Below are 13,889 nucleotides of genomic sequence, written 5' to 3' on the forward strand. Positions count from 1 at the left end.
CACCCTTGCTTGCTGCCAGCAGCTCCAGCACACCCTTGCTTGCCCCCAGCAGCTCCAGCACACCCTTGCTTGCCCCCAGCAGCTCCAGCACACCCTTGCTTGCTGCCAGCAGCTCCAGCACACCCTTGCTTGCTGCCAGCAGCTCCAGCACACCCTTGCTTGCTGCCAGCAGCTCCAGCACACCCTTGCTTGCTGCCAGCAGCTCCAGCACACCCTTGCTTGCTGCCAGCAGCTCCAGCACACCCTTGCTTGCTGCCAGCAGCTCCAGCACACCCTTGCTTGCCCCCAGCAGCTCCAGCACACCCTTGCTTGCCCCCAGCAGCTCCAGCACACCCTTGCTTGCCCCCAGCAGCTCCAGCACACCCTTGCTTGCTGCCAGCAGCTCCAGCACACCCTTGCTTGCCCCCAGCAGCTCCAGCACACCCTTGCTTGCTGCCAGCAGCTCCAGCACACCCTTGCTTGCCGCCAGCAGCTCCAGCACACCCTTGCTTGCCCCCAGCAGCTCCAGCACACCCTTGCTTGCTGCCAGCAGCTCCAGCACACCCTTGCTTGCTGCCAGCAGCAGGTCCACCTGGGAAGGCAGCACTGAGCCCCAGCAGTGGCAGATTCCGGCTCACAAGCTGCAGCCACTTCCCAGCAAGCACAGCCAGGGCAGCTCCCCCAGCTTCTGCAACCAGGGCCCGAGATCTTGGCTCACACTTCAGTCATGCTGGCAAGAGCACAGCTGCAGGATGGCACAGCACATCCCCTGGCCCCTGGCTGGGTGGAGGGCCCCACCACGCAAAGCTCGGAGGTGTTGCGCAAGGGAACCTTGCACAAGGCAGGCACCACGCAAACCCCACCTTGCAGCTAGCCAAGGCAGCCAGGGCAGCCTGCCAAGCTGTGGCAGAAGGAAGCCTGTGCTGCTGTGCTGAGCCCATCAGCAGAGCTGCAAAGCTCAGGCCTCGCTGGAGGAAGCTGGAGGAAACAAGCAGCAGCCAGGAGGCAAAGCGCAGCAGGGACAAGGGGGCTGGAGAGCTGCTTCCCAAACCCACGGGGGCACAGGAGACACAGAACCACAGAACCAGCCTGCTTGGATGGCACCTCCAAAGCTCACCTAGTCCCAGCACCCTGCAGTCAGCAGGGCCATCCTCAGCCACATCAGATGGTCCAGGGCCCTGTTGAGCCTCACCTTGAATATCTCCAGGGATGGAGGCTCAGCCACTACCCTGGGCAGCCTGTGCCAGTGTTCCACCACCCCCACTGTAAAGAGCCTGTTCCTAACATCCAATCTAAGTCTGCTCTGCTCTCCTATCAAACCACTCCCCCTCCTATCACTGCAGGCCTTTGCAAACAACCCCTCTCCAGCCTTCTTGCAGGCCCCCTTCAGGTACTGGCAGGCTGCTATTAGGTCTCCCCAGAGCCTCCTCTTCTCCAGGCTGCACACCCCCAGCTCCCTCAGCCTGTCCTTGTAGCAGAGCTGCTCCAACCCCCTGAGCATTTTCATGGCCCTCCTCTGGACCCTCTCCATCAGGTCCCTGTCCCTCCTGTATTGAGGGCACCAGAGCTGGACACAGTACTCCAGGTGAGACCTCCCCACAGCAACGTGGCAGAATCACCTCTCTGGCCCTGCTGTCACACTTCTTTCGATGCAGGATGTGATTTGCCCTCCGGGCTGCAAGCTCACGCTGTTGGCTGATGCCCAGCTCCTTGTCCACGGAGCTTGCTTGGAGCTGCACACCCAGCAGGCTGCAGCCCAGGTCAGGCAGCCACACGTGGCAGCAAGGCTTCCTAGAATCATAGAATCCAACAACTTCAATCCTCCCTGCTACATGGAGATGGCCTTCAGTGAAAGCCTTCCCTCAGAGGAGTAGGTACCATTGCTTTAACCCAGACTTGGACACCAGTGGCTGCAGAATGTCTTGCTGAGCAGCAAGCCCTCCTCCAGCTGAAGACTGCCAGGGTACACAGCAGCCTAAGCCTGGAAGTGCTAGAGAAGGCTGGCAAGTGAGGGCTGTCTGTTGTGCTTGGTTGGGGTTTTTGGTAGAGAAAGGAGGGGAGAAAAGAAAGGGAAATGAAACCTGTCCAAACACCCCCTCACTTCTTTGGGAACACCTGAGGGACTTCTGCCCCATCTTCAGGGGCAGAACACTTCTACAGCTCTGAAAGCTCTCACATTTTCAGGGCCTGTTCTCACTTCAGCAAGAATCAAACCCCAACTGCTGACACTGCTGCAGGGAGAGACAGGAATCCAGCCAGAGGGTGGATTCCAGTGAGGGTGGGGAGACACTGGAACAGGCTGCACAGGGAGGCTGTGGATGCCCTCTCCCTGGAGGTGTTCAAGGCCAGGTTGGGCAGGGCCTTGAGCAACCTGGGCTAGTGGAAGTGTCTCTGCCCATGGCAGGGGATTGGAACTAGATAATCTTTAAGGCCCCTTCCAACCCAAACCATTCTGTGATTCTATGATCTGTCCTGCAGTGTATAAAATGTCTTCACTCCTGTCTCTGGCAACAGTCTGGCTTTTATCTCCACTGAAGAAGGAGGAAATTCTACCTGTGACCTGTCTCCCTACAGAAGACAACTGGTACAGCTCCTCTGTGCTTTAAGAAACATAGAATCACAGAACTGTTTCAGTTGGAAGAGACCTCCAAGATCAGCAAGTCCACCTGTCAACCCAACACCACCATGGCCACTCAACCTTGTCCCAGAGTGCCATGGCCACAGGCTTCTTGAACAGCTCTAGTGAGAGTGACACCACCAGCCCCCTGAGCAGCCTGCTCCAATGCCTCACCACTCTTGCAGGAAAGACATTTCTCCTCACATCCAACCTACACCTCCCCTGGCACAGTTTCATACAGTCATAGAATGGTCAGGGCTGGAAGGGACCTCAAGGCTCAGCCAGTTCCAACCCCCCTGCCATGGGCAGGGACACCTCACACCACAGCAGGTTGCTCACAGCCACATCCAGCCTGGCTGCAAACACCTCCAGGCAGGAGGCTTCCACCACCTCCCCGGGCAGCCTGTGCCAGGCTCTCACCACCCTCATGGGGAACAACTTCTTCCTAACATCCAATCTCAATCTACCCATTTCTGGTTTTGTTCCATTCCCCCCAGCCCTACCACTCCCTGACACCTTAAGAAGTCCCTCCCCAGCTTTCTTGCAGGCCCCCTGCAGATACTAAACATCTCATCTTGGCTTTCCACCCAGGTGTCCAGCACCTTGGCAGCTGACCCCTCCTCTCCCAGGGCAGGTCCATGCACCTCCTGTTCATTCTCAGTCTGCAGATTTGCTCAGAGGCCCAGAACACAACAGCACATCTGAGAGGACCTTGTAACTGCCCAGCACCTGCGTGCTGAGCACCAAGCAGGGGTACCCAGCACAGGAGAAGAGGGGTGAAGAGCTCTCACAATGGGGTAGCTGTGTTTGGACAGCACCAAGATGTCCTGCTGGCCCCTGGGGACAGGCGCAGGAGCATTTGGCCTCACCTGGCTCGCTCTTCTTCTTGGAGGCAGGCTTCTTCTTGGCAGGTCCATCAGGCTTCTGCTCCTCATGGGCTGGAAGCCCCTCAGCAGTTTTCTTGATGACAGTGGAGCTGATGACTGGAGCACTCTGCTGTGTGCCCACCGGGGGCACAGCCACAACAGGCACCTCCTTGGGGGTCACCTCCAAGACAGGAGAGCTCTTGGGGACGCTGACAGGGGGCGGAGCCAGCGCCGGGCTAGGAGCAGGCTCTACTTTTGCCACCTTCTTCTCCTTCTTCCTCTTCTCCTTAGGTGAAGGAGCAGGTTTCTCTTTCTCCTGGGGGGGCACCGAGGCTGCTGCAAGCGGAGCCTCCACAGCTGCAGGCGCAGGCGCCGCGGCAGGCTCGGGAGCCATGTCCTTGGCAGAGCTTGTCGCCTCCTGAGGCGGCTGCTGCTCAGGGATCTTCCCATTAGGCTTCTCTTCCTTTTTCTTTGCCTTTCCTTTCTTCTCCAGGGGTTTCTCTTTCTTCTTTTTCTCTGTTTTCTGCTGCTGGGTCTTCTCCAGCTCTCTGCGCTGCTTGGCCAAGGCCTCCTCGTAGGAGGTCTCCTTCATGGAGAAGGTGGACACCAGGAAGATCCCAATGGCTGAGATCACCATGAACCCTCCAAAGACCATCACACCCAGCGTCTGGGGGTCATACACATCCATCCTGGCCTGCTGCTGCTGGGCCTGCAAGACACCACAACAGCAGTTAGTGGGGGGCAGGGGGGGCGCAAGGGCCTCTGAGCAAGGAGTTTCCTGGGGACATCTGTGGCTGCAAATGGAACCAGGCACTGAAAAGACAAACTCTCAAGTCACACAGCTCTGGTGAGGCCCAGACACAGTGGCCCAGTTGCACTGCAGGGACCTCTTTCTCTGGCTGCACCGAGCTGCAGAAGCACCAAAGCCATGGAAGAAAAAGGAGAGGGCTATGAGCAGAGACAGCCAGGAGCAGCTGCCATGGGTCAGTGGGATGCTGGGGTACGACCACTGGATGATGTTGTGTCCCCACAGCACTAAGAGAGCTCTTCCTCAGACTGTTTGGTGCAGGCTGGCCAAGCTCTGGGCTCTCCCTGGGGCTCCTGGCATTGGCATTGCATCCAGGTGCACATTCAGCTCTCACTTTGGAGCAGAGTATCTCTCCATGCTCAGAGGAGCTTCAGCCACCTTTGCAGCTGCCCTGGCTTTCTTCCTTCACCACCTACAGCCAGCAGCACTGCTGGTTTCTGTCCAGCCTAGCAGGGAGAACACATAGTCATGGATGCCTCCTCCCTGGAAGTGTTCAAGGCCAGGCTGGCTGAGGCCTTGAGCAGCCTGGTCTAGCGGAGGGGGTCCCTGCCAGTGCCAGAGGGGTTGGAACTAGATGATCTCCAAGGTCCTTTCCAACCCAAACCATTCTGAGTCTGTTCTGACTGTCCCCTGTGGTAGCTGCTTCCAGTTGACAGTGAAGAGAGACAACCCAGCCTGCACATTCTCCACAGGGAGAACCAAGTCATGGCCAATTTCTCGTGGTGCAAGCACCAACAGAAGCCATAAGCTGAGGCTGAAAATACCCAAGATGGTTGTTAATGATCTCATCTCCCCAGGAGATGCCTGCAGGAAGAAGTGAGACCTGCAAAGGGAACACTGGATGGGGCATTCCTCTTTCCACCTCTGCTAGTAGCTGTGAAGCAAACTGGGCACAGGGTCCTTCCCACCCCCCTCTCCAGCCTCAGTTTCTCCACCCATTAAGCCCCAGTGCAGCAATAGGTGACAGAGCACTGGAGCAGGCTGCCCACAGAGGTTGTGGAGTCTCCTCTGGAGACTTTCAAGACCCATCTGGATGTGCTCCTGTGTGATGTGGCCTGGGTGATCTTGCTTTGGCAGCAGGGGTTGGAGTCAATGATCCCCAGAGGTCCCTTCCAACCTCTACCATTCAATGATTCTACAAGCAGGGACTGCACCACCTGCCCTGCAACGTGGCAAGCAGGACACAGCCACACACTCCTCAACTGCTAACTGAAACCTGCCTTGAGTTTCAAAGACAAACCCTTCCTTGCTGTCCCTGCACGTGGCTTGCCCACCAGGGTGTCACCTGCACGTGGCCCTGAGGTGGCTGATGAACACCCAGCTCACAGAATCATAGGATTGCTTCACTTGGAAAAGACCTCCAAGGTCATTGAGTCCAACCATCAACCTAAGACCCCCATGGCCACTAAACCATCTCCCAGAGTGCCCTGGCCACAGGTGGTGAAGGCAGGCAGTTAATCTGCTAAGGGGCACTTCCCAGGGGGGCCCAAGCTGCCAACTCTCATCCCTGTGCTTCAAAGCATACTCAGCTACCAGAGGTTCCCCTGCCCACCTTCAACTGTAAGCACTACCAAATCTCCCCTTTAAGAGGTTGTGGATTAGGGAGGGGCTGGAAGAGGAGGAGGCAAAAATAAGACTAAAACTGAGGGGAACAGCATCTTTTCAAAACCTCAGTGCACATGGGGAGAGATCTTGGAGCATCCTTCTTTCCAGCAGCCAGAGTGGAGGAGAACTTGTGCAGTGAGGGGGAGACCATGCACTGCACAAGTCTCCTCCAACACCTGAGCAGGGGTGCAGAGCTGGAAGAAGCTGCAAAGCACCCATGTCCTGATGGAAACACCCACCTGCCCAGGGAAGGATGCTCTAACCAGCACCCCAGCTCTCACTGCCTGCCTCTCCAAGCTTCCCATGCAAAGCAGGAGAGAGCTGGCAGGCAGGAAGGCTGCCAAGGCCAGCTGGAACCAGCCTCCTCTGGCAGGGCCAACTTTCTACCCCAGGGCATCACTTGAGATGCTAGCTGATACTACAGGCATCCCTATGTCACATCCAGCCTGGCTGTTTCAGACTGAAGCAGCCTCAGACTGCTCTGTCCATCTGAGGCAGCACCTCAAAGACTGGGGCCAGTTTTGGGGCCATCACTACAAGGACATTGAGGTGCTGGAGCAGGTCCAGAGAAGGGCAACAAAGCTGGTGAGGAGTCTGGAGAACAGGGCTGGTGAGGAGCAGCTGAGGGAGCTGGGGGTGTTCAGTCTGGAGGAGAGGAGCCTGAGGGGAGACCTCATTGTTCTAACTCCCTGAAAGGAAGCTGGCTGGAGTGAAGTGGGGCTGGGTCTCTTCTCCCCAATATCAGGTGAGAGAAGGAGAGGAAATGGCCTGAAATTGTGCCAGGGGAGGTTCAGGTTGGACATGAGGAAAAACGTCTCTCCTGAAGGAGTGGTCAGGCTGCCCAGGGAGGTGGTAGAGCCACTGTCACTAGAGGTGTCAGAGAAACACATGGCCATGGCACTCTGGGACATGGTTTAATGGCCATGGTGGTGTCAGGTTGATGGTTGGACTCCATGATCTTGGAGGTCTTTTCCAACCCAAACAGTTCTGTGTCCCTCCCTTCTGGCTAGGTAGCATCACCCTGGGACAGTCCCACCCAGAGCAGATTGTTTCCTAACCTGCAGGGTGCAGAAGGCTGGCTTTCCTCTCCCTGGCAGCTGGGCTGAAGAACAGATGCCCACAACCTTCTGCTGGTTTTAGGGCTACAGTGCAACACCCAGGAGCTGTTTCAGGGACAGAACAAGGTGACCCTCAAATCCTTGCCCAGCAACCCCCACCACACTGGTAAAAATAATCCTTTCCTGACCTCACACTGCCCTGGTTTCATATTCAGATCTGCTGCTCAAGCTTAGGGCAAGGGCATCAGCAGGAGCTGGCAAATGCATTCCAACCCCACCAGCTGCTGCTGCCACCTCCACAAAGCAGCTGGGTGGAACCCATGGAGGAGAGGAAGAGAGGAAACAACCCAAGCCTCTGTTACAGAAGCATGGATGAGGGAGGGCAGCATCATCACGCAGACAGCAGAGCAGTGAGGTTGGTGGGATGGCAATGCCAGATGTAGCTCCCCTGCCTGCCCCACTACACTGCTGTCCTCCACCACAGCCCTTCTGAGCAGGTTGGCTGAGCACCACAGAATCAGGGAATGGTTTGGGAAGGGACTTTAAGGATCACCTAGTTCCAATACCCCTGCCATGGGCAAGGACACTTCCCACTTACTCAGGGCTTCATCCGACCTGGCCTTTAACACCTGCATGAAGGAAGCATCCACCACCTCCCTGGGCAACTGGTTCCAGTGCCTCACCACCCTCACTGGAAAGACTTTCTTCCTAACACCCAGGCTAAATCTGCCCTCTTCCAGCTTTGACCCATTCCCCCTTGTGCTGTCACTACCAGCCCATGCTCCCTCAGGAGGCAGGCAGGCACAGCCTCACCCAGCCCTGCTGCAGTAAAAGCTGCCTGTACCTTGCCTCCTATCAGACTTTACAGCCAGGGTGAGATAAAGCTCCAGATTAGGCTTCAACAAGGCTTTTCTGACAAACAAAAACCCCAAACCCCAACAGCCTCCTCCAAACCAAAACTGACCAAAAAACCCCAGAACACCCCAAGCAGCTCAGAGCACTAACTTAGAGGAGCTGTGGACCTACTGGAAGACTCACAGAATGGTTTGGGTTGGAAGGGACTGTAAAGGTCATCCAGTTCCAACCCCCCTGCCATGGCATCGAGCAGGGCTGGCACTTGATGGCATCACAGAACGCTTTGGGGTGGAAGGGACCTCCAGAGGGCAGCTAGTCCAGCCCCCAGCTGGAGGATGAGGATGAGGATGAGCCTTCTTGGAGCTTCCTGCTGCAGCAGTGCAATCAGCAGCACACCACAGCCTCAGCAGTAGGAGTGCAGCTCTGCTCTGGCATTTCCTGCCCTCGCTGCCTTCCCCCTTCAAGGGCTGGGAAGTCTGCTGCTGGATGGCCGCAGCCAGGCACAGCCCTGCCCCTGCCAAGCGTGGTGGCAGCAGCAGACGTGCCTTGCCCTTTGCCAGGAGAGCCCTCCAGCCTTACAGCCTGCACAGGGCCTTAGCCAGGACATGCCTTGTCTGCTCATGGAGGCCTAGAGAATAGCTGCACCTCTACAGGTTTCACCTCCTCAGCAGCCAGCCTGTGAAGAGGATTGGAAGACTTCAGTATCCTCCACCCTGCCCCTTCTGGTCCACCACAGGACTCTACCCATGCAATGGCACTCCTCTGCCTGATGCCCAGGCTGCTCTGGGAGACAGCTGTGGGCCTAAGAGGTGCAGGGACACCAGCAGCTATTGGAGCCTGTGTGAGGATGAGCAGAGGGCTGGAGCTGCTCTGCTATGGGAACAGGCTGAGAGAGTTGGGGCTGTTCAGCCTGGAGAAGAGAAGGCTCCCAGGTGACCTCCTTGTGGCCTTCCAGTATCTGCAGGGGGCTACAAGAAAGCTGGGGAGGGACTTCTTAAGGTGTCAGGGAGTGATAGGACTGGGGGGAATGGAACAAAACCAGAAATGGATAGATTCAGATTGGATGTTAGGAAGAAGTTCTTCCCCATGAGGGTGGTGAGAGCCTGGCACAGGTTGCCCAGGGAGGTGGTGGAAGCCTCATCCCTGGAGGTGTTTGCAGCCAGGCTGGATGTGGCTGTGAGCAACCTGCTGTAGTGTGAGGTGTCCCTGCCCATGGCAGGGGAGAGTGGAGCTGGCTGAGCCTTGAGGTCCCTTCCAGCCCTGACCATTCTATGATTCAAAAATCTAACTTCCTGTCCAACACTGAGCACATCTGACTGCATGAAGCTTCTTGAGCAGGATCATGCTCAGCTCCTCCCCCAGCCAAGATACTGGCAATCAGGGAGATCTCCTTTCCCCAGCTAGCTCAGATAAAGCTTTACTGCACCCCCAGATGAGGAATAATAGGAGTAGCTGAGTATGCCACTGGACCACCTCATGCAAGGGAGTCAGCTGAAATGCTGTGCTCTAACTCACCCATTCCTGGGGCTTTTTCTCACTCTCCACCAAACTTCTCAGCATTCCAGGTAAGAGCCCTGGAGGTCTGACCTCCCTTCACCACCCTGCACGTGCAGTGCCTTCTGCCTGCCCTGAGCAAAAGTCCAAGTTGCTCTAAGGAAGCCCAACCAGGGCAGTGCTCAGCCTTGCTGCTTTTCCAGTACCAAAGAACCTGCAGGGGAAAGCAGCAGACAGTGTGACAGCCTTGGGGCCACACTGCCTCGTGGTCACACCTGCCAGACATGTACAAAACCAGGCTAGAGCCTTGCAGCCCTTCAGCCTTTCCTCCCCTCTGCCACCACTTCCAGGCAATCCATGGGAATTCAGCATCTTTGCCACTTGGCCTCCCACCAGTCTGGGTTTAAATCAGCGAGGTCAAGGCCAGGAGAGGAGAAGCAAAGGAAGAGACAGGTTGTGTAGGAACTGCAGAAAACTGATTCCTTTACATGGCCAAAGGAAAAATGGATCTGCTGTCTCCACCTGGTCTGGACAGGTGCTGCAGGGGGGGAAAAGATGCACAAGCACTGGTGCCCTTGCAATCCAAGGCTTGCTCTTTGCCATGGATCTGCTGGAGAGAGTCCAACAGAGAGCCATGAGGATGCTTAGGGGACTTGAGCATCTAACCTGTGAAGACAGACTGAGAGCCCTGGGGCAGTTTAGCCTTGAGAAGGCTGAGAGGGGATCTGATCACTGTGCATAGACATCTGAGGGGTGGGTGTCAAGTGGAGGGGGCCAAGCTCTTTTTGGTGGTGCACAGTAATGAGACAAGGAACAATGGATGCAAACCCAAACAGCCTCAACATGAGGAGAAACTGCATCACAGTGAGGGTGACAGAGCCCTGGAGCAGGCTGCTCAGGCAGGCTCTGGAGTCTCCCTTTCTGGGGACCTTCCAAACCTGCCTGGATGCATTCCTGTGTGCACTACCCTGGGTGACCCTGCTTTTGGCAGGGGGGTTGGACTGGATGATCTCTGGAGGCCCCTTCCAACCTGTAACATTCAGTGATTCTGTGTGATTCTGTGCCAAGTGGCACCTCTGGTTAAGAGCAGTGGAGAAGAGGTGATGAGGTGCTGGAGAGCAGACAAAGGGCAGGCTGGCTTCTTGCCACCCCAGCACTACAAAGCCCACAGCAACACCTGCCTGCAAAGCACCTGCAGCTGCCTTTTCTCCACAGCACCTCCCAGCAGCTTACAAAAAACCCACCCAACCCACAGGCTCTCCCCTCCAAATGTGCACACACAGGTCAGACAGGCTGGCTGACCCACACACAGCTATCAGGCTGAAATCTCAGCCTGAGGTTGGTTTTTTCCTTTCTCTCTTTCCCCTCCCCTCAAAACCACAAAGCTACCTCCTGGGCAAGAAGCAGGCAGCCCCGAAAGGCCAGCTCACTCACTGGGGAGAGCACTGCCTGGCCTCCAGTCTGAAGAAACACTCCCACCTCCTTCCCTTCCCCTGGGCTGCAGCTTCTCCCACCAAAGCACTGCACAAGGCTGGGGACAAAGCTCCTCCAGCACGAAGCAGGGAGAGGGAAAGGGAACTGACAGGCCTGATCCTGCCCACAGCAGGGCAGCCCAGCAGCTGGAGAAGGCAGAAACTTTATCAGCAGATAAAAGACAAACCACCAAACACTTCTCCCAGTTTCTCTCACTGCCCTTGTGGAGACAGAATCACTGAATCACAGCATGGTAGGGGTTGGAGGGGACCTCTGCAGACCATACAGTCCAACCCCCTGCCAAGGCAGGTTCACCTAAAGCAGATCACACAGGAGCATGTCCAGGTGGGCCCTGAGAGTCTCCACAGATAGATATTCCACCACCTCTCTGGGCAGCCTGTTCCAGCAGGGTCACCCTCAAAGCAAAGTTCCTTCTGATGGAACTTCCTATGTCCACATTTGCACCCTCTTGCCCTGTCACTGGGGTCACTGAGAAGAGTCTGGCCCCATCCTCCTGACACCCACCCCCTAGCTGAGCTTTAGTAAGATGCCCTCTCAGCTTCCTCCTCACCACCCCAGCTCTCTCAGCCTCTCCTCATATGATGGATGTTCCAATCCCCTCAGCATCTCAGTGGTCCTGCCCTGGACTCTCTCCAGCAGTTCTTTGTCCTTCTTGAGCTGGGGTGCCCAGAGCTGGACACAGGACTCCAGGTGAGGCCTGGGACAAAGAGACAAGCAAATGCATCATGAGCAGAACAGCAGGGGCTGGAAGTGACCTCTGAAGTGAAGTGACCACCTGGCAGCCTCTGCTTAAATTCATTCCCTGGGTAGGTGACTGCCCTCCCAGCAGCATGTGTCACTCCAGGCAGCAACCCCAGCTCAGCAACAGTTATAGCTTGACTTAATTGAACGTGTCTTAGCGCTCCATTAGCTCTTGCAGCATGACAGCATCAGCTGGGGCCCTGGGCAGTGCTGCCAGCTCCCTTCCTAAGCCCTCAGAGTAATGAAAAACAGTAAAATAATAAAGGGGGGGGGGGGGGGGGGGGGAACCCACAACCCCCCCACATCTATGTACAGGAGAAGATCCCAGCAGCCCCACAAGGCAGCTGCAGCTGGACCAATCTCTGTGGCAACTATCACAAAGGTTCTTATTTCCCAGCCCAAAGTGGTGTCTCAACCCACCCCAGCCCTCCTCTGCTCCTGCCTGGGGGGAGTGGAGGTGTCACACCCCAGCTACACCCACCTGGCCTAACTCCAGCCACGTGGGTGAGGGGAAGCCGCTGCCACGGCCCCTGCCAAGGGGGAAAGCTGACATTTCAGGCGGGGAGGTTCCTCCATCCCGCCCGGCCACGTATGCAGGACCTGGGACTGGCTCTCCCAGCTGCACGGGGGACTCGGTCAACCCCCCCTGAACCAGGAACTGACTCTCCCAGCTGGACCAAGGGACTGGCTCTCCCCCCTGGACAGCTTCCCAGGGACTGGAGGAGCAGCGGGGTAAGAAGCAGAGCATCCAGCTGGGTGAACCCAGGAGAAGGGCACCAGAATCCGCTTAGGGAAGCCCTCCGGCGCGGAGGCGTCTCCCCTGCCGGGTTTGCCTCTGCTCTTCGGCGCCGGTGCTGCCTGGCGGGGCAGGGAAGGATCTCCCATTTCTGGGAAGCAGAATTACTTTTCTTCGCGCGCGGAGCGGGGGGAAGGGAGGGCTTAGTTAAGGGGAAAAAATAACTAAGCACAACCGCCGGCGAGCTGTGACCTTTTGTAACCGCGCTTAATCAGATTAATGAATTTCATCAGGCCAGCTCCGGGGCAGGGGAGCTGCTCTGACCGCTATGGGGCGGCTGGCGATGCCCGGGGAAGAGCGAGGGGGGCGGCGTGGAAGGGTTGGAGGCCAAGAAGCAGGCTGAGGCGGAGGGGAGCGGGGCTGGGGGCACCCCGGGGGGCGGCGCAGGACCCTGCCCGGCCGCCCCCCCTGCGCTCCGCCGCCCGCCCTCGCCGCCATGCCATGCCGCGCCGCCCGGGCCGGACACCCCCTCCCGCCCTGCCAGCCTCGTCCCGTGTCCCGCCCCCAGCCCCAGCCCCCGGCTCTCCCTCTGCCCCACGGCTCCGGGCGGGACACCCTCCCGCCAGCGGGGCCTCGGGGGTGTCCCCAGCCCGCTCCGCCTCTGCTGACAGCCGGGCGCCGGCAGAGGGAAGCGCGGGGCTGGGCTGGGCTGGGGGCGGCGGGGCTGGGGAAGGGCTGTGCGGCGGCCCCACGGGGCGAGCTCCCACCCCGCGTGGAGAAGTGGAAGAGGAAAGGGAGAGGCAGGGTGGCTGCCGCCGCCTCCTCCTCCTACCCACCCGTGCCGGCTCTCAGTCCCTCCTTCGCCGCCTCGGCCGTGTGGAGTCGTGGCACTTTCCGCCGCTGTCTGGCCGGGCTCGGCCCGGCCGGGTCCGCCCCTCCCTGCCTGCCTCCCTCCCTCCCCTGCCGCTCGGCGCCGCGCCGCGGGGCCCACTCAGCGCGGCGGGGCGGGACCGGGGCGGGACGCGCCGCCCCGACACTCCTGGGCAGTGTAGTCCCCGCTTCGCCCCGCCGCGGCCGCGGCCTCTCCGCCGCCTCCGAGCCTGGCCGCAGCCTGGAGGGAAGGCACCCAGCACCTCGGGGCCGGGAAGGCTCCGCAGAGCCCGGTGGGATGGGTCTGCGCCGGCCCTGCCAGCCCGGGGCCATGCGGAGGATGGGGCACAAGCCCCAAGGCGTGGCTGGGAGGGGAAAGGTGTGAAGCATCAAGGGGTAGTGGGGTTCAGGTTCAAGCTCTGGGCCCCACTGTGGAGGGCTGAGTGCAGGCGCTGTGAAGCAGATAGAGCCCTAAAGATCCTGGGATCATGGAGTCGTTTGGGCTGGAAAGCATCATCATAGAACCCTTCTCTACCTCTGCCAAGGCTGGTGCTAAACCATGGCCCTCAGCACCACAGCTCTGCATCTTTGAAACACCTCCAGGGAAGCAGATTCCACCACCTTCCTGGGCAGCCTCTTCCCATCTTTGAGAACCCTTTCAGTCAAGAACTTTCTTCTAAGATCCAATTCAAACCTTCCCTGGGTGCAGCTTGAGGCCATTTCCTCTAGTGCTGTCAGTTGTCACTAGGTTAGAAGAGTCACCCTT

At 58.1% G+C, this 13,889-nt stretch overlaps 1 protein-coding gene across 4 annotated transcripts in view; it reads right to left on the reverse strand.

The window, feature by feature from the left end:
• RRBP1 (ribosome binding protein 1) overlaps positions 1 to 13,201 on the reverse strand; it is a 32,747-nt gene extending 19,546 nt beyond the window's left edge. For all 4 annotated transcript variants that reach the window (XM_068153640.1, XM_068153638.1, XM_068153639.1 and 1 more), the window contains exons 1-2: positions 13,090 to 13,201; positions 3,466 to 4,171 (exon numbers count right to left, since the gene is read on the reverse strand). In XM_068153640.1, the coding sequence (XP_068009741.1) occupies positions 3,466 to 4,150 (685 nt within the window). In that variant the 5' untranslated portion in view covers positions 4,151 to 4,171; positions 13,090 to 13,201. The remainder of the gene's footprint in view (positions 1 to 3,465; positions 4,172 to 13,089) is intronic.
• Positions 13,202 to 13,889: the final 688 nt, after the last annotated feature.

The sequence above is a fragment of the Melanerpes formicivorus genome, unplaced genomic scaffold, assembly GCF_026170545.1.
Source record: "Melanerpes formicivorus ecotype bairdi unplaced genomic scaffold, bMelFor1.0.p_v2 SCAF_26, whole genome shotgun sequence".
NCBI classification, from domain to species: domain Eukaryota; kingdom Metazoa; phylum Chordata; class Aves; order Piciformes; family Picidae; genus Melanerpes; species Melanerpes formicivorus.